Genomic DNA, 13,536 nt, shown 5'->3' with positions numbered 1-13,536 from the left:
ACAGAGTATAATATTTACATTTGAAATAGATTGTTTCTTGTAAAAGCACTAACAGAAAAATTCTAAAAGGAAATAATTAGTAGTGCATTACATTATTTTTAAGCCTGTCCATCAAAAAAGGTTAAGGATAAACAATATGTATGGACATGTCTGCCTTGTTTAAATATTTGTGCCACTGAGGTGCTTCAAAGGGAGTGGAAGTCATTTGCAAGTCCCCTGCTGCAGATTCACTCAACATGGGAAAATCCCCAGTTTGAAGAAAACCCAGCTCTTGTACCTCCTTGCCTCTGCCCTTGGTGCAGAGGAGTGTGTCAGAAGCAGGAGAGTGGCTGGAGTACATTGTGCTCTGGCTATCCTCAGGTGGCATATAGTCCCTTGTGGACTTTAACCTGATGGTGCAAATTAGAGCAGCCTCCAAGCTGCTCTAACCTGTCCTTGGGGGAGAGTATCAGGGAGTAATAACTGGTTCTCATCTTGCGTTTTTATGTCCACTGCTCTGTGTAACTATGTGGTGGAGGGGAGCCATCCTTACTAGGCACTCCCTGAAGCTTGGACCATAACTCAAGCTCCTCTTCTGCTCTCCCTGGGGCTCCCACAGCCAAACAGACTATCAGAAATGGAACAGCCAAATGCTAGTCTCTTCCCTGCTGTGCAATGCAGCAGTTGGACAGACAGGGAACGGCAGAGCAGCTGCAACATGGCAAGGGCCATGTTGGAAATGTAAATGAAATGGTAATAAGGATTACAAAACCTGAAGGGATAGTTATTTTTTTTAAAAAGCACCACACCTGTCCTTTAAAAATACAAAAATTTGTCGTGGTTTAACAATTTTTTCTACACAAAAAGTTGACGCTGAAAGTGGCTATACATCAAATGCATAGAGTAAATTGGAATGTGTATTCTCTGATTTTTCAGTTGCAATAATCTTAGGTGTTTGTTATAATGGTGGTAGGTCAATATTCAGAGAAATGTGGGGTTTTGTTGTGTTTTGCCCCTCAGTAGGCTTTTCACTGAAGGTAAAGCTGTCAGGCTCACTCACTCCAGCACCTTTTAAAGGATGGCCTAAAAATGTCCCAGCTTCTGTAGGAAGGCAAAAGATATGTTAGAGGAGACACTCCACTGCCTCACTAGCCCACAGAAATCATCAGAAAACCTTTTGGTCAACTGTTAATGAGAAGAGAATGGAGTTACTGGGAGAAAGGCCAAGATGTAGAGCAGTGATATAGGTTAACTTTTTATAGAAGAGCTAAAAATAGAAAATTGGGCTAATGATTATATAAAAATACACTAAATAATCGGGGGGGGGGAGAATAATATAGGCAAAGTTCATATTTTGAAATGATTGTGTGGAAAAACTCACGTTGCATCCCCTTCACCCCTCCATGATATTTATCTATTTAGATTGAAGCTCTTCAGCTAAATTGGGATCTCTTATTTGTAACATGCCTAGTGCACATTTGGATGCTACTCAAATCTCTAATAATGAATACTCTTTGCAAAGCACACAGTATTTGGAAGTATTATGGAAAGAGTAAGTGTTGCATAGCAGGTGCTCATATTTATACTATTAGCCTGTTAGACTATAAACTAAGCATGTTTGGCCCAGGTCAGTACTTTGATGGAGACCTGATAAATACCTAGATGATGTAGGAAATAGATCTATTCCCTGTGAATTGGTATTGAACCAGTCCCCTGTTGTCAGGGGGAACGTTGCTGTTTCCAGCTCTGTATTTTAGAGGACATTCAAAACCAACATCTTGACCACTTGTGTTCAGTAAAGATCTGACGGTACTTACCATACGAATGAGGGGCATTAACGCGCACCCTAACTAAACATCACTTGGAATACTTGCTGCATATTTTTACTACCGATATTCACCTTGCAGTTTCAGCTAGCTATTGTAATAACTTCTTGTGTCAAACCTATCGCAGTGCTGCCAGTGGTGGGTATGTCACTTACCTACCCCTCAGTTGTGATTCTTAGAGTTGTAAAGAGCTTTGTGATCCTCTAACAAAAGTTATTATGTAAAAGTGGATTATCATTTTATTTGAATGCTACTTTGAAACCTATGTATAGTTTCTCATTTGTCACACTCATCAGATTTTTTTCTTTATTTTTGGAACAAGCAGTTAAAGAAAACTTGAAATACTTTTCTTTGGTGTTTGTTTGTTAGACAACGTTGCTAAGCCGTTTGGAGCGAATGTTTGAAGTTTGCTTTCCTTCCATACCTGTTCTTGAAACAGAAGAAGAGATAATTTCCTTGAGCCTTTTTCTGGAAGCAAGCAACAAACAGATGAGAACAGGGGAGACTTCGGCAAACAGTGGGTAAGAAACACTAATATGGCAAACTTAAAGAAAATCAAGTGAATAAAGCTGCTTTTAGTAAGCCCAGGTCTTTACGCAGATTATAACTTAAAAACATGTAGTGATGTATGTCAAATTCTAATGTTTCTGTAAGTGTTTTTAGAAATTATAGGGTAAAAGTTAATCATTGTAGTTCAGTATGTCTGTTTCAGTGACCACATGTACTGGTAGTATTTCATGTAATTGGTGGTTTCTCCTCTACTTTTAAGTGATGTCTAAATGAGATAGTTAATTAGGATGTAGCTTATTACTTACACTTGTTACAAATTGCTGTATTAATTCATGCGTTGATGAAGTCTAAGTAGGCCCTGTTCTGTCTGCTGAGGGCAACATTTTCCAATTATAAGTCTGAATAATAATTGTTCTGAGAACACTATAGCAATTTTAGTTCCCCTGAGTACTAGTGTTTGGGCACAAGTTTAATTGGAATTTATAATGTCAGTCACATTAATAATTAGAATGTGTCTAAAGCTGCTGAGTCATATTATTCTTCCTGTTGATGATTTGATTTATCATGGGCTGTTTAGGGAACTTATGGAAGTGTGGACAGAGCTGCAGGATATCCATGATTCGTATGGATTGAGATATCAGTGGGGTGGCTCCCACAGCAACAAAAAGCTTTTATGCTCCTTGGGAATCGACACAAGAAATATTGTGAGTTTATCTATAAAACTTTTAACTGTTTCTTTAGGTAAGCTGTAGTAAATTTAGTTCTGCATGCCTATGTTTCTTTCTGAATGATCACCTCTTCATAGAAGACCTACATTAAAATGAGTTTTCGTGTCAGTATACGTTAGTACTACAGCTTCAAATTTACTACAGGCAAATTTATATTTCCAGTATAAAGTTGTTAAAAGAAAATGAAAACCTTGTTTGGTTATAAATTCATATGGTCTATGCTCTGATATGAATCTCATAAATATAACCCTAATCCATTGACCCATATTTTAAAAGATATTAATTTTATTTATGATTAAGACAGAATGGGAGAACTGCTTAAGTCATCCATCTTTTTTTATCAGCTCTTTACAGGCAACAAGAAGCAGCCTGTTATTGTACCCATGTATGCAGCAGGACTGGTAAGTACCATAGTATGCTTCCCACAAAAACTGTGTATATTCCATAAAAGTATAATCAAATATATAAAGTGCCATTAAGCACCAAACAAGCTGAAAGAGATTTTTGTAGTGTGCTCAAACACTTGTTGGGCATCAGTAGAGTTGTTAGGGAGAGAAGCTTGCAAAACATGTAAATAACTTGCTTTATTTGTTTAGTAAATTATGCTGAATGATCCAATCTCATTTTGGTGAGAAGAAAAGATTATAATGCAATATGTTAAGGTGTGTATAGGCTGAATAATGACTTTTAGCTTAATCCCATTTTAATATTTAGTGAAAATCCATGAGATTAGAATACAGCTTTTAAAATATTCAAGAAAAAACCTCAGTAAAGAAGTTTAAACTGGCAGGGTTAAATCCTCAGTTAGGAAATGGCAATGTGAACATAGGAATTGCCAAAGTGGATCAGAGCATAGGTCCATAAAGTCCAGTGTACTGTTTCTGACTGTAACTAGTACTAGATGCTGCTGAGGTAAATTCAAGAAAACCCATTGTAGACAATTATATTACAAAGCAAAGTTTCTTCCCCTATCCCCATCAAACATTATTCTTCTTGCTCATGTAACCATTACTCTGATCCCTAGTACATAAGTCTGAGTACATGATCACATGCTGTTTCTCAAATACAATATTTTTTTCAACATTCTTAGATACATGTGTATCTTCTTGTATTGCTATGCACTATTCCATGTCTGTCAATCAATGAAAGTCCTGTATGTACAAGATCTGCAGCGATTGAGTCAAGGGCTCCTATGAATTTCTGCCTCGTTCAAGGAACACATACAAAGTGGGCATCAGGCCATGTGTCCTTATAGGATGTGCTCCACGGACATCATAGACTGCCTTTGCTCTGAAAGTTGCTTTAAAAAAATAGCAACAGTACGTGAAGGAGGTTTTTCCCTTCAGTGTCCTTTGAAATCTAAAGTAAAGTTGTGTGATGATCTTATCCATTTTCATTTAAGAATTGCAGTAATTTCTCCATGTTGTCCTGTCTGGCATCTCATACACCTGACAATATCTGTAATAAGACAAACATTGACAGACCAAGAATCATAATTTTTCTGATCAGAGTTTTAAAAGCTTTTTCTGTTTATGGGAATTTTATTTTTTTTAAATGTTAATATGTAGTCTCCTTATAGAAGAAATTACAACTGTCTGATACATATTATGCTTACTGTTACTTACCAGGAAACATTTTAATATAAAGATTCACAACAGTTCCTTCAGACTTGGATTTGTCAAGCCTATTTGTGCACTGCTTTGTACCAGGATATGCCTACTGTAGACTATAGAGGGAGTTTTAAATCTCTTATTAATGAGCAGTGGCTTATCTTGTGTATATTTAGGAGCAGGACCATCTATTGTACCGGTAAGGTGTGTACTTGGCCAATAATATGCACATATTAGTCACCCATCACAGCAGCTCATGCCTCATAGTAATCTTTATGAAATTCTTGTTGAAAATAACATCATAGAAGCCACTCTCCTAAATTTTATTTATATATAATATACATGCACACGTGTGCACATAAATGAGTTAGTTGCTAAATATAAATAAGCAGTATGCAGATGGACTTTTAATGCAAAATGACTTAGTACCTCCTCCTACCCCACAGCTTCAGATGTTCCCTCCATTCTGAAACTAAATCTAGTTTCTTTGCTGATCCAGTGAGTTTGGGTCCTGAACATAAATTTCCTAGAACCACTTGACCATTGGACAAGCTAATTTTGGTGGCTAACTTACACAATTTCAACGATATGTGGAACAAACCCATGGTTTAGACATGCTTCTGTGAGAACAGAAGTCTTTTGTATGTCTGAATGCAAATTATGCCTGTGACTACACCAATTTTTCTCACTTATGTGCAAAAGAGCTTGAGAGTTCAAAGCCTACTCAGATCATTGTGCTAGGCCTTGAGCACTTGATTCAGAATGAAAAGCACTGTTTCATTGACCTCTCTGAGATTTTAAAACGGATTTACATCCTTGGCAGTAGTAATAGCAAATCACACTGAAAATAAGGTATTGGAGACAAAATCATGTTACAAAATGACTCAATTCTTATAAATAACCAATTTGTTTTGGGTGGTTAAATGGAGTAAATACTACTATATTCCTTTCTCCTGTGCCACTTGATCCTTGTGATAGTCCACTTACAGCAGGGAGGGAAAATGTCATTTAATCATGGAACAGTATCTTCTAACTTGTGTAATATTACTGATAGTAATAAGACTCAGTTAAAGGGTTTGGGTCTCCATCGTTTACTGTAAAATGGTCCCTATGATCCACTAAATAGAGCCGAACGAGATCTTAAAACATTGAATATGAAAATAATCCTAGAAACAATGTTTGGGAGCCACCTATTTCAGAATATTACTATTTAGTACCATATTTTCTGTCTTTTAATGTCTGTGTAGTTCTTGGCATGTATGTACACATGACTCTTATTTTTTTAGGGTATGTTAGAGCCTACCAAGGAACCTCTGAAACCAATATCTGCTGCAGAAAAAATAGCTTCCATAGGACAGACTACCCCTGTATCACCAGAGATGAGCACATGTACATCTGATCAGTTCCAGGTAAAAAACTGGAAAGCAGGGTGCCTGATCTAGCTTTATAATACTACAGTTCTGGGTTCCAGGGCCAAAGGAATCTGAACATATAAAGGAGTTTTCTCTGCATCACAGTAAATCCCACCTTGGATCCACCCCATGTGTGTCTGGAAGGAGTCCCGAAGCTGTCTCTGGCTGCCAGCCACTAACAGGGAGACCTGCATTTGCTAAGAGCCCTGATGACCTCTAATACCTCTAATGATTAGCTGCTTTCTAACAACTGACTGTGAATGAGCTGCTGTTGTGATTGTGAAGTGTGCCATAGCAGCTGGCCCTCTTCTGGCTAATGTTTTTCATTCAAAGTTCTCTCTGGGTTTCTTGTACTTTCCCTATCCTTAGTGCCCTTTTCTTTTTGTTTTCATATTTTCTTTATGGAGCAACTTTTACCTGTCTGACAGAAATTTCTTAAACTTTCTAAAGCATAGTTTTAAACATGTGCTTGTTGCACTGTGTTTCCTTTCTCTCTTTCCCTTTATTTTATCTTACAGAATACATAGGAAGCAGCTTGGCCAGTTAAAGAAATGCCCTGAGTGTAGTCATAAAATGTCCATTACTGGCATGTGTGACTGTCTCCAACATCTGTCAGTGGAACATTCTGGAGCATCTGAGTCAGTGGGACATACTGAGGCATCTAAATCATGAACATGTCACCTCAGTTTTGCTCAGCACAGATTCAGAGAATGAGGTTCAATCCAAACATCCCTCAGAGTTCAGATCAAGTAAATTAAACCCCTCAGCTCCTTTGATCATGCATCAGGCCCGTGACTTCTGATTGAAAAAACATCTGTAATTCTAGTTCCAGTTGTTCTGGTGCTTAGTCAAGCCACTGGATCGAGCACTTCACGTCTTATTGATCTCCATTAGCTGCTTGTTCTACCTTGTTGACTTAGGAATAACACAGAACTATCATGTCCTGCTGGTGGTGAACGTATTTTTCGCTGTTGACTCCATTCAGAACAGTCAGTACCGTGGGTGCTCCAAGTGCATCTGTGTTTATGCTTATATCTAGTTATCTCTGTCTTTCTATTCAGCACCATCAGTATCAATACTGGCCAGATTTGACTCTTGTTTCAGCAATCAGTTCATCCCCCATCTAGGTTTGTTTGCAAGTCCTATGGCAAGACTCAGCACCTCCGTTCCCCACTCTCTTCTCCTTCCCTTGACTCCCCTTTTTAAAAAAAAAAAAGTTGTCGTCTAGGGATCTATCTACATTCCTCCCCAGTTTGATCGAGTATCTTCTACTTTGTATTATGGACATCTGTTGACTACTTTGGTGGAGTCTGAAGTTGTTATCCTCATCTCAGCATTCAGGATAACTTTGTGCTTTCTTGTTGCTTAAAGAAATACCTGGTGAAGTTTGATCTTCAAGAGTAGAGACCTGCTGTGAACTAGATCTTTAGAGAGAATTACCAGGTATTCTTTTTTGAAGGTATTTATCACAGCAGATCCACACATACACCTCTTCCCCATTGTGTTGGAGGTAAAATGTAATGACAGAATATATTTTATGCCTTTAGCTATTAGCTGGCATTCTGCTTTGATTAAACTCAATGAGATGAGCTCTTAAAAGGTCCTGTTAATTGCATGAAGGGCCACTAGAACTGCTAGTGATGACAGATGCACGCTGCCCTGCTATTGGCCACTGGCCAAAGACAGCTATGGAACCCCCTTCAGTACATGTAAATGATCCAAGAATGAGATCTAAGAACAAGAATTACAGGTAAGAAATTTCTTTGAGTAAGCGATGGTAGGGCACTGGATAATTAAATTCCATAAAGTGTAATAAAGTAGCTCTGAAGTACTGTTCTAGAAAGGAAGGCAGTATTTGAAAAAACAAAGCAAGAACTCTTATATAGTAAATTTTTTCCAGTGAATACTTTTGTTTATGATCTGATGTATGAATTGTACACAGTTGTATAGTAAGTCTTTTCTTCCAGTTTTCCAAAAGTCTTGTTTACAGTGCTGTTTGTGGCAACATTTAAAAGTTGCCATTATATTTGTATTGCCAGCTTGTTTTGCAACTTTAAGACAGCAAGAATTCTTTCTGTTCAGACTTAATCTCTTAAGTGGGTTATTTGTATGGGGACAAATGTTTAAATCTTAAACAGTATCTTTTGAATTAAAAAAGCTCCCACACAGTGAAACAGCAATAAACTATATTTATAGTGCTCTAGAATGTAATTGAAAAACTGTTCATTTGTTAAACCAGAAAGCTAAATATTGCACAATAAAACTAGGTTTTTCAATTTCCTCTTCCTCACTTCCTTAGCAAACCTAAGGATAATTCTCTGACAATTGCACCTACTCAGTTGTATCTTTAAACCCCAACCTACAGTCCTAATCTAAGGCTGAAAAAAGCCTACCCCTATAATCAGATTTCTCATACTTTTTGTTGGCACTTCTCATTAGAGTAAAAACATACTGTTGGGGAAAATGGGGTCCCAGCACAGACCTGTCAGGGCTATGGGAGAGGCGCCTATCCCATGGCCCGAGCCCTGGAGCTGCCGCAGCAGGGAGAGGTGTCCCTCCCCCGCAGCCCAGGTGCTGCTGCAGGGGGAGAGCTGGGGGGAGTCCTCTCTCACCACCGTAGCGCCAGGGCAGCCTGCACCCCAAAGCCCACCCCCCGCCCCAGCCGGAGCTCTCATCTCCTCTCCCCCCCGCACCCTAACTCTCTGCCCCAGCCCAGAACCCCCTCCCACACTCTGAACCCCTTGGCCCCACCCTCACCACATGAATTTTGACTCATCACCTCCATATGGGTGCAAATAACAAAATTCATGTGGTGAGGGTGGGAAAAATTAGAGGGAACACTGGTCCTGAATCTAAATACTTTAACAGAGACTTCCAAACTGTTTCCAGGGTGATTGTGTGACTAAATGGGGTCTGGTAGGAAACCATTAATCCATGTTTTCACTTGTGATTAAAGCCTGGATTTGAGCTCATTTCTCTCAATGGAAGAATGAGTTTCAGTCATGAGTATTTTTAGTGAAAGTCATGGACCGGTCATGGGGCCGTGATTTTTTTTTGTTTTTTGCCTGTTACCTATCCATGACTTTTACTAAAAATACTCATGATTAAATCATAGCCTTACTCATAATATACTGGGCATGACTGTCATAACTGTACCAGCTGCAGGTTCTGCATCGGCACCATTATTTTTCTTTGCCACTAATAGGAGTATTTTCAAATGCTAGTATTTTCACTGAGAGTGAATAAAAATGAGATGTGATTAAATCCTTAGACATCAGGTTGTGAGGGACTGCTTAAAGCATACTTATCAGTACTGTAAACATTGCAAAGGCATTAGGAAGAAAAGATTTCTCCAGGTAAAGCTTTTATGATAAGTAAATACAGAACTTCCATTCACTTCCTATTTTTTGGTTTCCAATAATATTTTTCAAGAAGCTAGAGGCTTCTTAAAATTTACCTTTATTGTATGGAGCTGGTACTGACCCTCTACTTGGTGAAATTGCACAACCTTTCAACATTAAGTTGTTCCAACTTTAGAGAGCCCCCTTCTTACTGAAATAGTCAGAATGTGTCGTAAACTTTACTTGCAGGTTCTTATAGGTTAACTCCAGTAAGACATTCCATATTGATTACCAAAAGTTACAACTGTTCCTCCTGACTCAAGTATAATGAAACAAACAAAATACAACGTACCAAACTTACATAGTTCAGGCAGATCCTTCCCATTGTTTCTAAAAGCTAATTTCACTGGGGAGCAGAAATGTAACAAGCAAGGGCTACCTATACCAAGTATTTGTAATGCTGCTCCTGTGGATGTCCTCAGAATACAAACCATTTACAAGTTACACTACAAGTTGCCACTAGTTATCAGGAAGCTGACTATATCCTTCCTTTCCCCCCCTTACTTGTTCATACTATGTGATCTCTGCATCTTGCTTAACTTACTTAGGTGTGCAGAAGGATTGAACAAAAGGAAATGGAAAGCTAAGGATACTCTCCTAGGAGGAGACACATTTTCTATTTTGAGTCTTGCTCCTGGATTTTGTGCGTGTGTGTAAGTTCTGGCACCCCGTCTCTTTGTCGTCAGACAGAAAGTTTGGGACTTAGCTTCGCCTTTATTGGTCAGGATAATATATCACAGGGTCGTTGTAGGCAGTCTTTCCTTTTCAGGGTGTAGTATACTCCCCGGGTGTGCTGGGGGGAACCTCTGTCTAGAAAGGAAACATGGGTTCCTTCACGGTGAGTGACTTTCGTTTTTGGATATAATCATGCCAAAGCATACAGAAGTGCAGAACATTCTCTTCATATTTAAAATAAAGAGCCACCTAAGCTAAACTGTGTGTTCACAACCTTTCATGCACAAAGACTGCACTGTGTCCAGTTGGAGTAGCAATTTCTTAAATTTTAACGCTGTATTAATGTTTTTGTTTTTGTCGCCATAATTTAGTTAGTTTAAGAAAAACCTGTTGGGGCTAGGGAGAGTATCTGATCTGTTTGATTCATAATTGAACCAGACTTTGAGGTAGACTTCAGATTTTTTTATAAGTGTATTAAGAAAATTTGCAGCTCACAACATCTGAAGGTAAAAATATTTGTCTTATGTTCAATTGTCCCCTTAATATTTAGGTGCAAAAAAATATTTGTGTGAAACATTTTACATTGTTATAACCTGAACTGACTATAAAATCTGATTTCTGACTTTTCAACTCTAGGAATCTCTACCACCTGTCCAGTTTGACTGGAGTAGCAGTGGCCTTACTAACCCTTTAGATGGTACGTCTCTCCGTAGAGCCTCTAGCACCAGAGCTAGAGTTAAGAAAGCTACAAAGTTCAGACAAACATCTCTCTGCTGATTTTTTTTTTTCTAATATATATTATTTCTTACTCTTAACTTTGGAAATTCAGGCTTTCTTTCTGGTTAGATCTGCCACAAATAAAGCAATCTATAATCTTAAAACACTAAGAACTAGGTAATATTTATTTTCCTGCATTTATGCTGAACACACAGTGGCAATATTAACACCTCATTATATATTTTCATATTATAATGAAGATCTGAATAGTTTAGGATTTTGGATTGACATGTTTTACTTTTAAACATGTATTTTTCCCAATACACAATTATCTGTTTAGACTCCCTTATGAATGGCAAAATTAAGTGAATAGTGGCTACTTCAAAGCACAATTGTTTAACCAAAAACTGTTTGCAAAAGAGATTTCTTAACCTGGAAGTTTTCAGATTACAAGTATTTTATATATTAAAATGGAAAATGTATAACTTAATGCGTAATCACTTTTGCTTAAACTCAGAATCTAAAGATGTTAAATTATTAAAGAGGTAGCTACATACTTTAACAAACATAGTCGTCTACATAGTTAAAAATTCACGTAAAAGAATTTTATATAATTTTTTTAATGGGGAAGTGAGTTGTCACACTAACTGTGTACCTTAAATGTAAGCTGGAGGAGAAGGAAAAGTGACAAGTTTAATAAACTTGTTGGGTGGCAGGTTAGAAACCTGTAAAGAACATGAGGTTTCTGCTAGCAACAATTATTTCCTAATGCACGAGTTGCTAAAAAATGAGCTAAAATAAATTACATCTGTTACTACACCAGTGCTATCTAGTAGTGTTGTTCCCAGGATCTGTGGAAAGTAACAGCTTGGATATCAGTACCATGGTGATGAAGGAAAGCCTGGATGGGCCCTTTTGCTGTTGTCCGGTGTCTTATTACTTCAGTCAAATCATCCTGCTTTCTTTTAACAAGCAATTTCTTCAAAATGTATCCTGTTTGATTTCTGCTTCAGTGTTAAAGGGGAACAGTGTAACTTACCACTTCAGAAGCTGGATGTAATCATGGCATTCATTATGATGTATTTACATTGTTTTAAGCTGATATTGACAGTTCATAACGTAAAACTAGCTAATACAACTTGTCCAGTTTTCAATCCTGTGCTTTAATTGGAAGGTCAGTTACATCTTCATGCTTGAAGAATGGTTTGTTTTCTTTGACATTTAAACCATTCTCCTCCTCCAACGGATTGGCCTAAGAATTGTTTCCCTTTAATTGGGCAGATCTCTCTTGCTGGTTCTACTCCATTTTTAGACTGAAATAAATCTATCTATCTTTCTTTCTACTTATAAAGTTACTAGTGTTGAATTATTTGCTGCATTGTACATGAGAAAATGTACATTGAATTAAGTTGTTAACCTCTTTAGAAATTACAAACTAATATTGTAAGCCTTGTTTTATGTCAATTTTTAAATTGTGTAATGAGTACTAATTATAACTTGCATGTTCAAGTGTGTGTCTTACCCCTTTTTACACATAAACCCCTCCCTTGGCTTACCTTCTATATGGCTGCCTACCAACATGGTCACTGAATTTCAAGCTAGTGGAGGTTCCACTCTTCTGAACCTTGATTTCTTTGGGCCCGTGGATGACAGTAGCTCTAGCAGCACGACCACAATGCCAGGTCAGCGGAGTGTTAAAACCACAAACACGGTCTGAAACAATTTACTAAAAGCATGAGCACATCACTTGACTTTCCTATAAACAAGGATCTTCCATACTGTATTTCTCAAAAATGTCTTTCTAGTACCTTTTTTAAAATCTGTATGCTATTCTCTGACATTTGTATTACGTGCTAAGTATTAAAAAGGTACTGTCAGCTCTCTACTAATGCACATTTAAGGAGTGAATGGCTCTTACATTCTTAAACATCAGATATGTAAAACTTTCCCACTGTTTCAAATGACAAATTTTGAAAGCTAGCTTGTCAGAATAATTCATATAAAGCAGTTAGAACAAAATATAAATACTGTATAGTATAAAAAGGTGAGACGCCTTCCCTCTTTTCAAACAAAAGACTATTGCAAGACAGTTGATTATTGAAATTAATATAGGTATGTGTATATATAGTAACTTGCTGAATGTGTGAACTATATATTTAAGTATTGAGAGATTGGGCATAGCTAACACACGTGGCTATCTAAAAATTGTAATTTTGTTCTTTGACCGTTAGTTCAAATGCCATGATAAAATAAGTGTTTTTAATATTCGTAGTTGAAAACAAGCAGTTCCATGTTTCTAGGACGCTGAAAGCTCAACAAATATTAGATCTTTGACTATAAAAGAAAAGCAGTTTCAGCCATGCTTTATGGTTCATTCTCTTGATAAGGGACAAAAGTACGTGTCACTTTCTACTTTGAATAAAATGGGAAAACAGTTGAATTCATATTTGTATCATGGTTACATTTTGTTTAATGTGGTTTTGACATGCTTTAAATATTTTTGTGAGCTTGTGAAAACCTATGTCTAGGATTTTAAGTTTTTTATGCTTGAAATTTATATTTAAATTCCTGCAAAATGCATTTATTTCTTCATTTTGTGACCATTGCTGTATTTCACTTTAAATTAAGGAACAACTTCCCTCTGTTCTGAATTTTTTGGTTTTTAACTTTACTCTTAA

The 13,536-nt window shown here is 37.3% G+C and overlaps 1 protein-coding gene across 8 annotated transcripts in view; it reads left to right on the top strand.

The window, feature by feature from the left end:
• Window positions 1–13,536, top strand: part of AFTPH (aftiphilin) — a 56,809-nt gene that overhangs the window by 33,586 nt on the left and 9,687 nt on the right. For 7 of the 8 annotated variants that reach the window (XM_073339501.1, XM_073339498.1, XM_073339502.1 and 4 more), the window contains 6 exons: window positions 2,175–2,326; window positions 2,893–3,019; window positions 3,388–3,444; window positions 5,940–6,062; window positions 10,778–10,838; window positions 12,457–12,540. In XM_073339501.1, coding sequence (XP_073195602.1) covers window positions 2,175–2,326; window positions 2,893–3,019; window positions 3,388–3,444; window positions 5,940–6,062; window positions 10,778–10,838; window positions 12,457–12,540 — 604 coding nt within the window. The remainder of the gene's footprint in view (window positions 1–2,174; window positions 2,327–2,892; window positions 3,020–3,387; window positions 3,445–5,939; window positions 6,063–10,777; window positions 10,839–12,456; window positions 12,541–13,536) is intronic. The other variant, XM_073339506.1, reaches the window with a different exon arrangement.

Source organism: Lepidochelys kempii, chromosome 3 (assembly GCF_965140265.1).
Source record: "Lepidochelys kempii isolate rLepKem1 chromosome 3, rLepKem1.hap2, whole genome shotgun sequence".
Lineage (NCBI taxonomy): Eukaryota > Metazoa > Chordata > Testudines > Cheloniidae > Lepidochelys > Lepidochelys kempii.
The sequence above is the reverse complement of the archived record's forward strand: the minus strand, read 5'-3'. Positions and strand labels throughout refer to the sequence as shown.